The 16,565-nt window shown below is 43.6% G+C and overlaps 2 protein-coding genes across 3 annotated transcripts in view; one reads left to right on the forward strand and one right to left on the reverse strand.

Moving 5' to 3' along the window:
* The window catches only part of LOC132702465 (uncharacterized), a 20,007-nt gene extending 6,949 nt beyond the window's left edge, over positions 1-13,058 (reverse strand). For both annotated transcript variants that reach the window (XM_060671092.1, XM_060671091.1), the window contains exons 1-2: positions 12,918-13,058; positions 572-10,353 (exon numbers count right to left, since the gene is read on the reverse strand). In XM_060671092.1, coding sequence (XP_060527075.1) covers positions 2,293-10,338 — 8,046 coding nt within the window. In that variant the 5' untranslated portion in view covers positions 10,339-10,353; positions 12,918-13,058 and the 3' untranslated portion in view covers positions 572-2,292. The remainder of the gene's footprint in view (positions 1-571; positions 10,354-12,917) is intronic.
* Positions 13,059-13,821: 763 nt separating this feature from the next.
* LOC132702037 (trypsin 3A1-like) lies at positions 13,822-15,191 on the forward strand. Its single transcript, XM_060670436.1, has 6 exons — positions 13,822-13,930; positions 13,984-14,158; positions 14,214-14,367; positions 14,420-14,548; positions 14,598-14,714; positions 14,762-15,191. Exons 1-6 carry the CDS (start codon positions 13,882-13,884, stop codon positions 14,906-14,908), a joined length of 771 nt encoding a protein of 256 aa, XP_060526419.1. The 5' UTR covers positions 13,822-13,881; the 3' UTR covers positions 14,909-15,191.
* The last annotated feature ends 1,374 nt before the right edge of the window (positions 15,192-16,565 follow it).

A 16,565-nucleotide genomic window follows, 5' to 3' on the forward strand; every position in this document is an offset into this window, starting at 1 on the left:
TTCATAACCTGTAACGTTTAATATCCAATTGTGCCTTAAAAACAAACTAAGAAAAATTAGGAAGGTTTCGAAGAAACTTATATGTATTGTGTATTATTCGTTAACTGACATTACGCTGGCGTGTTAGTGCCTTACTTAGCAATCTTTTGTTGCAATAAAAGTGACGAATTCATAAATTACAGAAATTAAAAAACCTTTAAACGTTGTATAAACACACAGTGTCTTAATAAATCAACCTGTATTCAAAATAAGGACGTCTATGTTATCGACATCAAAATTAAAAACTAAACTGAAAATTTCCTATCATTTTCGAAGATACTTCAAAAAAACAGAAAGGTGTCGATATCATTTGTGTTATTTAAAGAGATTTTAAGAAATGAGGATCTTGTAGAGCTCAAAAACAAAAAAGAGACTTTTGTCCAAAATCGATTTTTTTGGCGCATCTGCTGAAGCGATGGCAATTTTTTTATTTTCTCAACAGCACGTTATTAAACCTTAAATTTTGAGACTTTTTTATAATTTGCCCATCTTATGATAGACATCTATATCTTGGGCAGACCGTATACTTAACTGCAGCAAGGGGGCGCCGCTGTCTGCGTAATTTGCAACAATATTTTCATGGCGATGCTCTTAAAATAAACTTCGATAATCGAATTTTTCCCGCGGAAATAAAAAAAAAAACCAAAAGCGCCCCGAAAACATTGCGACACGCGTTTTGCAAGCGCCACTGCCCGCAACAACAACAAACAATAAAAAAACGAACTAAAACGCGAGATAACTGTGTAGCGCCTCTGCGCGATAATAACAAATTATTGATTATCCCATGCGGAAAATTTCCGCTGATCGATTCGTTCACCTCGGAAATGTACAGGGCGGCCGCAAACGGCCCGATTTTAGGTTGCGCCAATAGATTTTTTTCAGTTGTTCGACATTTTTATTTAATCAAAATATTGCACTCGCGTCTGCACAGTAGCAGGAATAGAATACAAAAGATAACAATTTGTCAAATTTGATTACAGAGTTCTTGTATTTTACATTCATAGTTACGTCCTTCATTAATATTTCATCATTTTTTAATTATCCAAAATATTGAACTTATGGTCCTGACAAGTATAAAGCTGCCTTCTTGAGCTTTTAGACAGTAGCGGGAACCCAACAAAGAGGGTAGAATTTTTTTCAAATTTGTTTACAGATTTCTAATCAATGAAAATTTTGTATTTTTCAAAAAAAGTCATCTACATATCTGTTGTAATGTTACATTCATAGTTCTGTCCTTCAATATTTCACTATATTTTCAACTTATGGTCCTGACAAGTATAAAGCTGCCTTCTTAAGCTTTTAGACAGTAGCAGGAACCCAACAAAGAGGGTAGAATTTTTTTCAAATTTGTTTACAGATTTCTAATCAATGAAAATTTTGTATTTTTAAAAAAAAGTCATCTACATATCTGTTGTAATGTTACATTCATAGTTCTGTCCTTCAATAATATTTCACCATATTTTATTTATCCAAAATATTGAACTTATGGTCCTGACAAGTATAAAGCTGCATTCTTGAGCGTCTAGACAATAGCAGGAATAGAAAATGGCACATTTTTTTAACAACTTGTTTACAATATATTTATTGTAATGTCACATTAATAGTTCTGTACTTCATTATTATTTCATCCATTTTTTGTTGATTCAGCATATTGAACTTATGTACTTGACAAGTATAAAGTTGCATTCTTAAATGTAAATGTCAATGTCAAAATCGATTTTTTTTCTTCAATATTATACTTGCTGCATTCTTGTGTTTTCGGTATATCATTTTTGTCAAGTTAAAAAAAAACGTTTTGTATTTTCGAAAAAAATTCCAAAACCAGGGAAATGGAAATAATTTTTCATAGTTTACTAACCAAAACTAGAAACGTGGAATTTGTTGCCACCCTCTCATTCCACCGTCGCCATATTTGTTAAATTAAAGTAAGTACAACAAAGTTTGTGTAAATTTATCGGAATTTAAAACGATCAAATTGCGAAACATTTAAACGCATATGCAAAATCGAAGTCAAAAATTATTATTGAGAACAAACAAATGAATGACAATTTTGTTTGAATTTTATCTGGTACCATTTTTATTCTTCACAACATTTTAGGGTCTGTAGCGTTCGAGCCTGACGAATTTCACCTTGATCAGGTTCCAAATTAACTTTGACTACAGACTAAAGTAAGGCAAAACACCCTGACGCTGCTCTCGATAAAAATGTGTATTTGTAAAAAACTACAAAAATTTTTTTTGTGACAAAAACACCTACGCATCGCGGCGGCGTATTTCCGCCTTGATAGCCGCCAAAATTTCCTCCTGACTGGTCCCCGTATACTCATTTGACTCAACGTAAGTCTTCAGAACGTACAATTCCCGATCTGTCAGGTGGCTCATCTCTTTGCGGCTATCTTCGTTGGTCCTCTTCTGGCTGAGCAACTTGACCGCCACCCGATTCGTCTCTTCCTGCAGAAGCGCGATAGTTTTGCCGTACTTGTCGCGATTCTTGTAACACAACATTCGGATCGTCACGGCCCCCAGTAAGAACCTGCTCAAAAAGACAGGATCCCTCACCGCTTTCGCGTATTTCACCAAAACCTTCACCACCTCATGGGAACAATTCAGCGAGGCCCATAGTAGGCAGGAACTTTGCAGGAGCAGCTCGACCGTTAGCCGCTGGTCGCCCTTGACCGCTTCCAAAACCGCCTCTACAGTTTCCACGTTATTGGAGCTCAATACGCCGTCGTTCATCAACCTTGCGTCGTCGTAGAGCAGAAATTTTCCCTTTAACTCGCCGCTTTCCCTCAATATCTCTTTTACGCATTCGACGTTGTGCGATTTCACTGCTTCCAGCAGTTCCTCCCGCTTGGCGGCAATGTCTTTCGCTCTGAGCAGCATAGCACGCGCATCTATGCCGTTATCCGACATAGTTTTCGTTAAAAACTTGACGTAGCAGTCTTCCTCGCAATCAGCTTCCCAGTACGCGTGCTCCAGCGGGTTAATCGAACAGCGGTCCTCCACGGTCAACAATCTATTCATCAAAATTGGATCGCCGAATTGTCGGAGCAGTGTCTCTATCATCGCCGTCGAGTCATCGTCATACATCTTGGAGAATAATACGTTCCTCCCGTGTTTATCCTGGACGAGCAGCATTTCGACGATGACGTCGCTGAAAGAGTCTCCCAGACTTTTGATTAAGGTGTCCAGGATATTTTTCCTCGCATTACCCACGATCGAGTACAACATCGAGCGATCGTTAGAGTTCACTTTCGTCAGCAACCGCCTTAAAGTACCAGGTGACCTTGCCTCCAAAACGCGGATCGCAAAGTTCAAAAGTATCTCGAAGGTTTTTAGAGAGTCTTCATAGGCAGCAACCTGCAAGGGCGTATCTCCCGCCACGTTGGTGGCGAACATCATCCGTTCGAGGTCTTCTCCAAGATGCTCATCACCGAAAGTGAGTAAAAACGATGCCAGCTCGCTCTTATCGGATTGTGCCACCCGATGCAACGGCAAACATTGGTCGTCCGGATTGTCGATGGACGTTAGCAGACTAAGAACGGACTCCTTGTCGAGGTGTTTCGCGACTTCATGCAAAACGAGCTGTAGGTTTTCCACGGAACCATCCATACACGCGTAATGCACCACGTTAAATCCGCCATACCTGGTGTCACAGACAAATGTTCGGAAAGCTTGGTGATCAAAAGCCTTTACCGCCGCATCTACCAATACCGGAATCACGCTGCGGTCTGCGGCTTCGACGGAGGCGAACAGAACGTTACCTTTTTTGTACGGCCTATCGCTGTACTCGAATTCGTTGCGGTGGCTCAGAGCGAGCTTCAGAACTCCTGGGAAACACCTATCTAGGTGTTCGCGGATGAATCCGATCAACGCGCTCACTATGTCACGACAACTGCTCCTCACCGCTACGTAGAGCAACGTCACCGTGTATTTAGTGTTGGCTAAAAGCAGGTTGACAGCTTCGTCGGGAGCCACGAAACGCATGGTCAGTTTCAGGAGGTAAACGAAGGTATCTACGTGAAGCGCGACTGCGCTCAGTTCTAGCGGACTCAAAGCGTTTTCATCTGTGGCGAGCAAAAGTCGTTGGATGAGATCCCGACGTTGAACACACTCCATCAACGTTTCGATAAACCGTAGCTGGCCTGACGTGGCGGCCACGTGAAGACAAGTCTGCTTTCGCGCGTTGCATGCGGTCAAGCATTCTTCAAGTAGGTCTTGGTTAAAATCCAACAGAAACACCGTAAAGAACGCAACGTTCGGCTGAGACGCCATGACGTGGAAGATTGTGTCCCCGTCTTTGGTAGCGTCGAGCGTGAGCGATCTAAATACGTTCGGGAATGTACTGATGGTCTCCAAGAGCCCTGCCCAAAGCTGCCGATCAGTTTGCTCCGACAGGAGTTTGAGTATATTCTTGTCACCCTCTCTGGCTGACAGTAATGCTATTTTCAACTGAGTTTGATCGCTTAGGGTCGAGACCACATTTATGACCTTTTGGTAATCTTCAGACTTGATCCCATCAATCAACTGAACGATGTGCCGTTCGACGTCAACCTTTACCGATTTGATGGAGTTCACGAACCCCTCGTCAACTTTGAAGACCTTTCGGCAAACTGCAACCAAAACGTCCACGATCCGGTGATGCTCGGGATTCCCTCGCAATGTGCTTACAGTGTACGTCGAGATCACCGCGAAATTCATATAAAAGTCCAGATCATCAGGAGTGAAGGGTTCCAGGAGGAGTCTAATGCATTCGTAACTCTTGCCTTCCAATGAGGAGTAGAAGACCGTTTTCTCGTAGTGATTGCGGGCTAACAAGAGGTCAGACAAGATATTACGAAACGCGCGGGTATCGAGCACTTCCTTCAAGCCCTTCAGCATGGCGGCTACTGCGTCCGTGTTGTTCTTCTTCACCGTCAGGTGCAAAACGTTGCCGCCGTTATCGCGGCGAAGCAGCATTCGTTTCAGCACATCCGGATGATTTTTCAGACCCTCTAAAATACTTCGCACCACTTCTGATGCATTTGTCGCTAGAGCGAGCGCGAATGCCGTCAGTCCAAATTTATCTACCGCCATTACCAACGGCTCCAGGTCTGCCGAGTCATTAATCTCGTGGAGTAGCGTTGCGACGTCTCGATCACGTTTCAATAACACCATGGTGTGTAGCACGCTCGTTTTTGGAGGCGGTGCCGATAGCAACTTCTTGAGTCCCAGCGGCATTCTAGCTTTCACGAAACGCACAACAGCCAGCAAGATGTCAAGCCTGGCAACGTCACCGTCGATTTGGATTCTCGGATAGAAGCGAACAATAGTCGAGAAATCGCGAAGGGACTTGTGAAATTCCAAAGGATGGTGGTCGAGGAGCAGATCAAAGCTTTTTGTTTTGTTGCTAAAAGCTGCAGTCTGCAGTGGGGTGTACTGCATCTTGTTCACGGAGTCGAGCAAACCTCGTAAATAATGATCGCCGCGATCTTGAAACTTGTCTAACAGAAACCTGATCACGTTCAGATGTTCTCTTGCAACGGCCACATGCAAAATGGTATCGTCATAAAACGTCTCCACATCGTGGTCGATCACTTCGCGAATCAAGCCCTCTTTCAGCGAAAGGGTAGCTAGCGAGTTCCAGTTTAACGCAACATAGTCGTCGAAGAAATAACAGCTCAGGTTAAATTCTGGTTCCATCAGAACGACCCTGAGCAGAATTTTCTGAACGGACGCATGATTTAAATACTCGGTCAACCACTGACACAAAAAGTACTCCCCGAAACTTCTGTGGACAAAGTGAGGCACGTCAGCCTGTCTCGTCTGAACCAAGCCCACCCTCGGGAGTCGATAGCCAGTGAGATGTGATTTTAGTGTTCGTAATCCGTCCTCCAGTCTTTCAAGGCCGGGAAGCGAGTCAAAGGTGGGGAAGAACATCTTGGCCGCCAAGCCCTGGTGCACTTTGGTTAGTTCCACCGTCGTCAAAAGCCTCTGCTCCGAGCCGCCAGCGGAATCGGCAATTACGCGTTGGTCTGCATAAAATATGTTCAATTTGTAATCGACGAAATCCGAGTAGAGATTGAGCAGATTAATGTTCTGCTTGAGCTTAGCCCCCTTGAATAATATTTCTGCGTACATCTTCAGGTGAAGCGGAATATCCATCACCGACCTCTCGTTTGTGGGAACGGAACTGTACCATTTTGTCAAAATTAGTACGGCCAGTGGGGAAAAGTCCAAGTTTTTCACCAAGTTTGATGGTGGCTGGTGGTGTACGGAAAGTTTTAGCAATTCCGAAACCCGATCCTTGAATACATCCATCGAGTTTTTTATGTTGCTGGGCATGGTCGCGTCTTTGGCGATGTCCAACAGCGTCTCGAGGTCTCGCCGAAAATCGCTGTCCCTGTGACTCAAACGATAGGCAAAGAACCTGCCGAGAAATTCGATTTTATCCAAATCTCCCCACGAGTTCAACACGTAGGCGGGGCATCGTAAAGCTTCCTCCACGTCGGCCTTTACGTGCGGTCGGGTAGTAATATACAGCTGAACCACTTTCAGGCCGACTAAACATTGTAACAAAGTGATGGCTTTGTTTTTGTACAACGGTGCGACCTCGTCGAGTCCATCTAAATACGCAAACACCTCGACATTACCCGACGTCAAAGCAAAGCGGAGGACGTTTTTCGAGAACACGTCCCCATCGGAGACCACCAAGGAGATGAAGTAATCCATCGTGGCCTCGACATCGTTCGTGACATTGTTAAGGCTTTGAGGGTGGTTTTCTGACCCATAGTCATTAAAATTCAACCTGACTATCCACCTGAGGGGATAGCAGTTCTTCATCCTCGATGCTAACCTCGTTACGAAGGTCGATTTTCCCTTTCCGGGCGTATCCGCTATCAAAACCACTCGCTGATGAACGGGCGATCGTATCAGATCATTTTCGGGCAAGATTTGGCGGCTGCCGTCCCCTTTTGCGATACTATCGTCAATAAAACTCTGCAAATCCGTCCAATTATTCTTCGAAGAGACCCAATAAAAGTCGCCTTCGTCGTAGTCCAGCCAGTGAACATTCCAGGGCGAGGTTTCACAAATTCGCCGATAGAGTTCCGTTCCATTCAAAGACTTTGTTACTGCAATATTGTAAATATCGGGTTTATTATCGCCGTCAATGTTCCAAACGTAAGACATTCTCACACCCAATCGTACAAGCCGCTCCAAGTCTATGTTGGTGATGAAAAACCGCTCGGTGGAGTTAAGCGCGCAAAGCTTGATCCTCTGCGGCTGTAATCTGCGGCGTAGGTAAAACTCTTCCACGAAATCCGAGTCGCTGTAAAGAGCGTTACCGATTGCGATGGATTCTTTCTCAGCCAAGGCCAAGAGAATTTCTTCGGTCATAACGTTATTGGCCGAGTCAGGGTCCAGAAACTCGCCGAGCTTCACGAACTTGCCTTGGAAGTTCACGGTGGAACCTAAAATGCGATCTCGCGAGTCTGGATTCAGCTGGGCAAAACTAGTCTCGTCTGTGGCCTTAATTTTGATTTTCTCGGAGAACTTGGACGCAAACGAATCGTCTCCTGCGGACACGAGTATCAGCTTCTTGGCCTTATTCTTTCCCAGAACTCCGTTAATGCTCCTTAGTAGCAGCTTTGAGTCGTTGATGTTGAATGCTGGTAACCGACAAACCAACGCCATGACGTGATGACTAGTGGATGAGGAGAACGCGTCCATGGCGATCTTTTGGATAGTGAAGAGCGCAAGAGTCTTCAGTCGTATGAAGATACAGTCGTCGTCGTGTCGCATGCGGTCGGCATTTTTGAGAGCCTGAAGCACCTTAAGTGCCCCCAGTTCGGGTTGGTCGGTAATTAAGTGGAATATCTGCTTCGTCGTCGGGTTCCGCAAAAACTCCACTATTTGCGAGATGGAGTCGTCGGAAAACTCGACCTCCAACTGGTTGAGTTCCTCGGGGTACGCCTTGCTCAGACCAGCGGTCATAAAGCCGTTGAGTCTCCCCTTTAGCTCGTTGAAAGTATAATCGCATCTCTCTTTCGATATAAATGTCCCCAACTTTTGCTTCAGCCAATCGAGCATGGTCTTTTCGAACGAACGTGTGACCAGGCTCGCGTTTAACAAGTTAAAATCTACACCCACCTCATCTTGGATTAGAGAATTGAGCGTATCCACGTCCGGATATTTAGTGACAAAACGAAATTTCGCCACAAATTCATCGAGGTGTTCGGGTAAAGCTTCTAGCGCCATTTTCAAATGGCCAATTTTATCCTCTTTGTCGAGGTCGTTGCCGTTCGACTTCAACCAGTTCCCATCGTCCACATTCTGGACGGCTTCCGCCAACCTTTCCCGCGCGATCTTCAAGAATTCAGCTTTCTGATATGGCTTCGAACTCTTCCTACTCGAAAGACCAACCAGCTCTCGGTCTAGCTCTGCGTCGGCACGCACTTTCAAGATGCCTTCCGCTAGAGATTTCAATTCGGCCGGCTGCACCGCCGCAGCATCCTTCTCGTTCAACCTATTAATAGTTTTTTCTGCATCCAACACGGAAGACAACACAGTGTTTGTCACGCTATGGAACTCTTGAGTTATGCGCTCATTTAGTGCCGCGCTAAGCACAGCGGGAATGATCTTGGAGTTCTTCAGACGGCTCAGAACGTAGCCTTCCTTCTTCTCCGCCTCCCTGATACCATCTTCCAGTGCAGACTTAATGATGTCCGACAACGCGTCGATTGCCTGTCGATCCTGCTTAAATTTGACGCTCACGTGATCTTCGCCGTAGAAAAACAAAACGTCATCCTCCTCCAGGTCCTCGGGCTCCGTTAGCAGCTGCCACAACTGAAGCTTCTTCTTTTCTTTAGAGTTCAACCAATCTGCGGTCCCGATTTTCTTAACGATTTCCTCTAAACTCCTTAGCGCTACATGTAAAAACGTGGTCTTTTGTTCTGCCTTGGAACTCTTCCTCGCCTCGAGCGCGGCCAGCTCGTGCTCTAGTTCCGCATCTCTGCCGATTTTTAAGATTTCCTTTGCAAGGGATTTCAGATCAGCAGGTTTTACCGTAGCGACTTTCTTCCCCAGCAGATTGTTAATCGTTTGTTCAGCATCCAATACGGAGGACAATAGAGTTCCGGCGACGGCGAGCCCTTCGCGCTGTATTTTCTGGCCGAGGAACTTCTTCAGATCGTCGGATACGACCTTGGAGTCGCTCATACGCGTGAAGTCTCTTTCCGCAGGCCTCAACTCGAAGTCGGTGTTCGTGCATATGACGAACTGCTCGAGCTCTGAGTCCTCGAATAGAGGTTGACTTTTGATTTTGCAAAACGATACGAAATACTTTTGCAAACTGAAGCTATCGTCGGCCCAGGTCGTCAACTCCCTCGAGGTAATCTTGTTCTTGTCCACATCCTGCTTGTGCTTGGCCTGCAGGAATATCGTCCTCCAAGGCGACTCGGGTTCGATTTTGTACTGAAATACGACGTCGTCGAATTTTTCAGCCGCATCCATTTCCGTTGCCAGTCGAAAGTCGAAGCATCGTTTGCCTCGCGAGGCATACAACATCAACAGCTCCAACTGAAAGATAGTACCGTGCAACGCCCTCTTCACCCCTGACGCCTTGTACTCCTCGACGACGTCGTCGACCTCCATGGGTTCGGGCACGGCTAGCTTTGCCCTCTTCGCATTAAATTCTTCGTAAAGAGATGAAGATCGTAAGCACATATCTTCGTCGGAAGGCTCGAGGTCTTTCCTCTTCCACGAAGAGACGTTATTGCAGTGAACTTCGCAGTTGTAATGGGTACCACCGTCGGTTAGTACTAAACAAATAGCAGGGGTGCCGTTCAAAGCGTATAATTCGCCATATTTGGCAACGACGCGATCGTTTTCCTTCACAACGATCGGCGTTTGGAGGAACAAGCTGAACGCGCGTATCTCCAGGCTCCCAAGCCACACGCCAGGTTGTCGGATTGTGTGCAAATATTCTTCGAACGTGGAGGCGCGAAAAAAATGTTCGTTGCACGGCATGAACGCGTCCGAACACGTTTGGCTGTCGGCGAACATTCTTTCGTGCATTAGCATGTATTTGACGAGGAGTTCCCTCGATTTTTGAACGCATTCGAGCCATTCGGCTGTTGATATAGCGGAGGTGCTAATGGCGGCGCGTATTTCGGAGGAAAAATTGTTCGGGCCGAACAATTTGCGCGAGTAATCGTCCAAAGCGTCGTCGTTTCTGCGTGGCCACAGGTAAGCGAAGGCGATAGAGTGCAAGACACAGTTTCCGTCTTTCGGCGCCTCCACCAAGACCGACATTACCATTGGGATTCGCGGAGTCTATAAATAAACTATTTCACTCAACGCGCACGTGGAGTAGTGCGGAGTATGTTAGAAAGCGATAGCCATTTTTACCTGCCACCGGAAATCACATCACCACTAGTAGCAACATAAGAGACGCGGACGCACGTACTTGTCAAGGAATTATATAAAACGATAAAATCTTCGATGATCCAGGCATATCGACGGTCCAAAGAAATCAGAAAATAGTAGCGGTTAAAGGTCAGAAACAAGTTGGTAGGGCAACGAGTGCTGAGAGGGAGTCCACAACAACAGTCGTTCGTGCATTTAGTGCAAATGATCTGACTCTGGGGCCTATTTGTAGATTGGCAGCACCACTTTTTCCATATGCAAAGTCTTCAAAGGAAGATCCCGTTTTGCGCTTTTTAGATAACGATGAGAGTCATATAAGTGTTGATGCATTCTCACTCTGCAGAGATCGATGAATCATAATGCTAACTCTGCGACCACACACCTCACACAGATGCCAACATCAATACTGCATACAAACAAGAAGGTGAGAATCACATGGCAGAGCGATTTGGACGACCCATTACACAATACGACATAGTCGAATTGTTTACAAACACTTTTAACCGTTGCAGTATCCTCGAAAAAGCTGCAAGTGGATTTAGGGCTGCAGGAATGTATCCTTTGCGCCTCGTTGAGTTAAACTCAATTCAGCCATATACCGCACAAGAAACAATAAATACAACACATAACATTCGGAATACCCAACCTTAAGATAACCAAGCAATAGATAATCAACAAGTCCTTGACGCTCACACTCATGCCGAAATAGCTGCAGTAGCCCAAGTAAACGGTGTCAAACGTCTTGTTAACGGGGCTTCCGATACAGGTTCTGACAATTCACCGCAACAGTTCAAAATAACTGTGTTGAAGACATGATGTAAGCGCGCATGCAGATCGCTGAATTGCCTATTATTTCTCCAAAAATATGAAAACCCAATAATAGTAGAAATAAAGCTAGCATGACAAAAAAAGAACCCAAAAAAAGACTGAAACATTCAAACAAAGTAATTAAAAGAGTATTAAAGAATTTCAACAATATTGAAGACTTTCGTGACTAGTCAAAATACGAAAGAAGAAAGAGAGAATGAAAAAGACGTAGTAATAAAGATATAGAGAGACTGGATTATGCGTTACATGTGCAGAAAATGGGCTCACGAGAATTGTACTGTACTTTAAATGTGATCTCTGTCGTTAATAATAGTAGTTCATATTTAGCCTAATGTAGGGCAAAGCCGAACATTAAGAGTTTGGTTTTTCTTTCATTATATTGTAATTTATTAAAAAAATATAAATGTTTATTAGACAGATAATTAAACTTAATACTTAAAAAAATAAAGAAACTCTGTGATTAAATTCCATCGTTTTATTTAAGTTTTCCCTTAGGCGTACGTATTTCTCCCACTTTCCCCTACTTGTGGAGGGGATAATGTGATGTGGTATCAAGCCATTGAAAGAAAATAAAGTAAATATTATCCGAAATGACCATAGTTCGGGTGAGTGCTGTTTTCAGATTGAAATTTTGATTAATACTCGTTACTGTGTCATTGAAAGGTAGGTGGGGGATTCGAATATATAAAATAAATAATGATAACTTCTAAAAGGCTTAACGGATCGGAGTCGTTACAAAGGGCTTTTCCGGAGCAATCAATTGTGCCAGGAGTGAGATGAGAGAAGATTTTTCGGAAAAAAAAAACGAAAAATTAAAAACTAATTATCGCTTATTAAACAAACAAGACTTATTACTGGAGTACGCTGACTGGAGTGAAATAGAGCCAATCGTTTGCCTAATCACCCTTGCAACATAGCATAACAACAAAAAAGCAAACATTTTAATTAAAAAAATATTCCTCGTGACTCCTGTAAATTTACTGTTTCTGCAAAGACTGCTACGAACTGCATCCCATTTTTTTTATCTTCTTAGTGACTTTCACTGTCCGAATGTTACCGAAAAGTCCTGATCCCACTTCTGATGTCGGAGATCATAAAATAAAAAAGAAATAGGGAGGGGCGGGTTGTGATGGCGAGCGAGGCGACATAGGATTGGGATCAACCACAAAACAGCTAATCAAAACAAAACGATCGCAGCTACTCCAAATCCGACATGACCAGTGCTTCTATAAAGCCAGACTATGTTCGCCGAAATATGAGAAAGTATTGATCACATAAATCTAAGTAATTTTGTTACATGCTTTTTCAGATGTGTTGAATGTTCGCTCCCCCACTTTTTGTAAACTCAAAACAGAGATAAGCCAGCCGATCGTGTTTCGGATACTCAGTAAAATAAAAATCCTGGAATCGACGATTCATGCGTCATAAAAATAAACACAATGTATCTGCGGGAGAGTATTACAGAGACTGAATTGAGGAGGCTTTTACTTGATGAAAATCACGGTGTTGTCGAAACAATTGTCATGTCAAAATATATAATTTCGTGAAAATCTGAACGTTCAGTACTTATTAATTTTGATTTTTTTATTACAGAGATCTGAATGACCCGCGAATCGATATGTTTTACGTACTAAATCACGTACCTCTTAGTTTGCAAAGCCTGACGCGTTCAAATCAAATGTTTCGGTTTCACGGCCGCCCATTTTCACACACCGCAACGAGACATCAAGGCTACCAACCGATGAGGTGTGGCAACGATTCGGCGATTGATAGATATATCGCGACCGTTGCTATTCGGAGAAGTTTATAAGTCGAGGAAACGACATGTGTGTGATTTACCAGAGTTAAACTGCAACAGATAGCGTTAGTGGAATCATTCTGATAACAAACTGCTAGCGATTTCTCGGAATCGGCCGTTTTAAATAGTGGTTAATATATTTAGTGAAGCGCCGTAAGGTTTACACCTCGGAATCCAGGGCCAGTCAATAAATCTTTTTATAAAAACGAACGGACTTGCAAAATGCTGCGACAGTTTTTAAAAATGAATGCAAAGACATCGATAAAATTTTTAAAGCTTTATACAAGCCCCCCAAAAAAATAAAAGATCTTAATGCATTGAGATGTAACTCTTTTTTGAAAGCAACTGCCAAAAATACCTGCGTTAAACTGCCGTCTTTACCACCTACTGCGGATGCCGCTTTTGAACACTTCAAAAGAGTATATTTACGAGTTCAAACATGGTTCGGAAAAGAAATATTACCAGAAGAATGGGGTTGGAAAAATGAACGCGGAATATTGATACCGCAAACAATGACGCAGCGACCAGCTTTTTTTCCCCCCTTGCGCCTTTCATTTTTCAGTAAATTGTTTATAAAAATTGTAAATTCGTAAATCGAAATGATTTTAAATCGAGCCAAAACGCGTAAATGGCGAATTGGTTGAAGTGTTCCGGTTAGAAGCTGACGTAAATGTAGGATTCACAGGTACGATTGTTATCTGATAACTTAGAGGATTAAACAATTGTAAAATTTTTTGGTTAAACTTTCATATCGCATTTAAACGTAGTTCCAGCGGGAAAGTGCGTAGAACTTGAAAACAAATTTCTCCATGTTCTCCCGAACCAACACCGTACTCCTGTTCACCTTTTTGTTTTCGGGTACAATCCCTTAAGATTCCGTAAAAGTTACCGAACTGAGAGATTTGTTTTAGGATGCTGTTCGAGCTCATTTTCGGGCATCCAGCACAGAATAGTCGGCGGCCAAGCAGCTAACATAACACAGTACCCATACCAAGTATCCATTGCGTTCGACGGGGAACATGGATGCGGTGGTTCGATCCTCACCGTGAAGTTTGTCCTGTCGGCGGCGCACTGCTTTGCCTCGGAGTGAGTATACCGTAGCAATTCTTAAAATAAATGAAACTATCTATATACACTTTAGAACTAAAGGAAAACGAGTAACGGTGAGGGCGGGTTCCTCGTTCAGGACCACGGGAGGTCAAGTGGTCGCTACCAAGTCGATCCAGACCCATGCTAGTTTTAACGCTGATACTTATGACTATGATGTAGCGGTGCTTGAGTTGGCATCGTCATTGGTAAAGAGACTTTGATGAAAGTTGCAATAGAGTTGCTTACGATGCTGTTTAGACTTTGGGCACCGGAGTAGCGACCATCAAGCTTACAAGCGCCTCATCTAAGATAGCAAATGGGCAGGTCGCTTCCGTAGCTGGATGGGGTTTCACTTCTAACGACGGAGAGGTGTCTTATCAGCTGCAGGTGAAACGACGAGTAGCTGCTGTCGAGTTTCGTCAATTTCTTTTTCCAGGCTGTGACTTTGCCACTGATAACGACTCAGAATTGCCGGAAATATTACGGAACCAAAGCGGTTACTGATAGAATGATCTGCGCAGGATACGGGGCCGGCGGTAAAGACAGTTGCATCGTAGGTACCTTTGGTTCCCTAAGCCGTGGTTGACCTGGTGCTTTCAGGGTGATTCGGGCGGTCCTCTCGTTTCCAACGGGCTCCAGGTGGGGATAGTGTCGTGGGGCGACGTGTGCGGGCAAGCCTCGACCCCCGGCGTTTACACCCAGATTTCGTCCGTCTTGAGTTTTATACAGGGCATCGTAAAATTCTAACGCGTTTATTTCTCTAAGCAGTAAAGAAATGATCTCTGCGTTGGCCTTTTTTATGTTTTGGAAGTGGGTGTAGTGGGTGTTTGTTGCTCTGCCGTCCTCCCATCCCTCGGATGATTTCCACCAATTCGCTCTAGATTTTGTTTCGCTACTCATCACGAGATGGTAGCACAGTTTAAATTTACGGTTTGTGGTCTCGCACGGTGAAAATATTTTACACGTTAAATTCGTTATAGTGTATCTAGTAAGTAGTTTCAGTAGTGATTGAAATCTTAACAACGGCTAGCCATAGATGAAAAAATGAAATAGAAAAATTGTGCAGCAATATAAGCTACATAATATATGTAAGATAGTTAAAACATCATAGTCGCTGTCCTTTCATGTCCCTTTTTATACGTGGAAATAAGAAGAAGTTACACGGAGCGACATCAGGCGAGTAAGGTGCATGGGGCAGAGGAACCATGCCATTTTTACCCAAAAACTGCTTAACAGAAATGGCTGTGCGTGCAGGTGCATTATCCTGGTGAAAGAACCAGTCCCCTGTGCGCCACAAATCGGGTCTTTTTTTGTCTTTTTAAAACTTCCAGGTAAAAAGCTCGATTAACGGTCTCACCTGGTGGAACGAACTCTGCATGAACTACGCCGTTGATGTCGAAAAAGCAAATCATTGGACGGGGAGACGGTGACGTCTTCCATTGGCTGGACTGTTGCTTCGTTTCTGGATCGTAACCATAGCACCATGATTCGTCACCAGTAATGATCTTTGAAAAAAAATCTGGATCCGTTTCAAGCTGTTGATTCAAAGCACGACATGTTTCAACTCGATGTTCTTTTTGCATGTCAATCAAAATACGAGGAACAAACTTGGTAGCAACTCTTTTCATTCCCAAATCTTCGGTTAAAATTCGCTGAACCGTGCTCCAAGACAACCCATTAATCTTTGATAATTGTTCAATTGTCTGTCGACGGTCTGTGAGCACAAACTCTCGAATTTTTTCAATATTTTCGTCGATTTGAGCAGTTGATGGACGTCCAGAACGAGGTCGGTCATCAATTGTCTCACGCCATTTTTGAAGCGAACAAACCACTGGTACACTTGAGTTTTTCCCATCGCATCGTCTTTATAAGCAGTTTTTAACATTGAAACAGTTTCAGCAGCACTTTTACCGAGCAGTAAACAAAATTTCGCAGCTGCACGTTGTCCTTTTAAACTTGCCATCGAAAAAAACGAAATAACAAAAAAACAGCTTTAACAAAAAATGGCACTGCAAGTGAACAAAACAAGTTAAATTTATAACGAAGGTGGCGCTGAACTCGCAATAAGTTGTACTGTCCACAACTTAGCGGCAGAAAGGTGTACTATACAAGCTCTGCGCGCGGCAATTCAATTCCGGTTTTTTATGGGTACCCCCTCGTATATCCTAATGTTGGCAAATCTCAAAAACAAACATACTCACCAACAGTTGAGCGTTTCAAAGGTTACTAGATAAATCAAGTGTTTTTTGCCGTTCGTCTTGGTGATCGAATCTCTCTGCGTCGCAAGTATACAGAGTTCCAAATCCGTAACCAAATATTAAGATATTTACTGTGTTTTATCCATAATATCTATAAAACCGGTGGTTCCACGCACTGATAAACATACAAGAACGTTGCCATTTAT

The sequence above is a fragment of the Cylas formicarius genome, unplaced genomic scaffold (assembly GCF_029955315.1).
Source record: "Cylas formicarius isolate icCylForm1 unplaced genomic scaffold, icCylForm1.1 PGA_scaffold_5__7_contigs__length_24384050, whole genome shotgun sequence".
In the NCBI taxonomy this organism is placed as follows: Eukaryota; Metazoa; Arthropoda; class Insecta; order Coleoptera; family Brentidae; genus Cylas; species Cylas formicarius.

Coding starts and splice junctions, on each gene's coding strand:
- LOC132702037 (XM_060670436.1), top strand. CDS start 13,882: ATGTTCTCCCGAACCAACACCGTACTCCTGTTCACCTTTTTGTTTTCG. Junction 14,368..14,419: donor TTGAGTTGGCATCGTCATTG/GTAAAGAGACTT, acceptor GATGCTGTTTAG/ACTTTGGGCACCGGAGTAGC. Junction 14,715..14,761: donor GCGGTAAAGACAGTTGCATC/GTAGGTACCTTT, acceptor TGGTGCTTTCAG/GGTGATTCGGGCGGTCCTCT.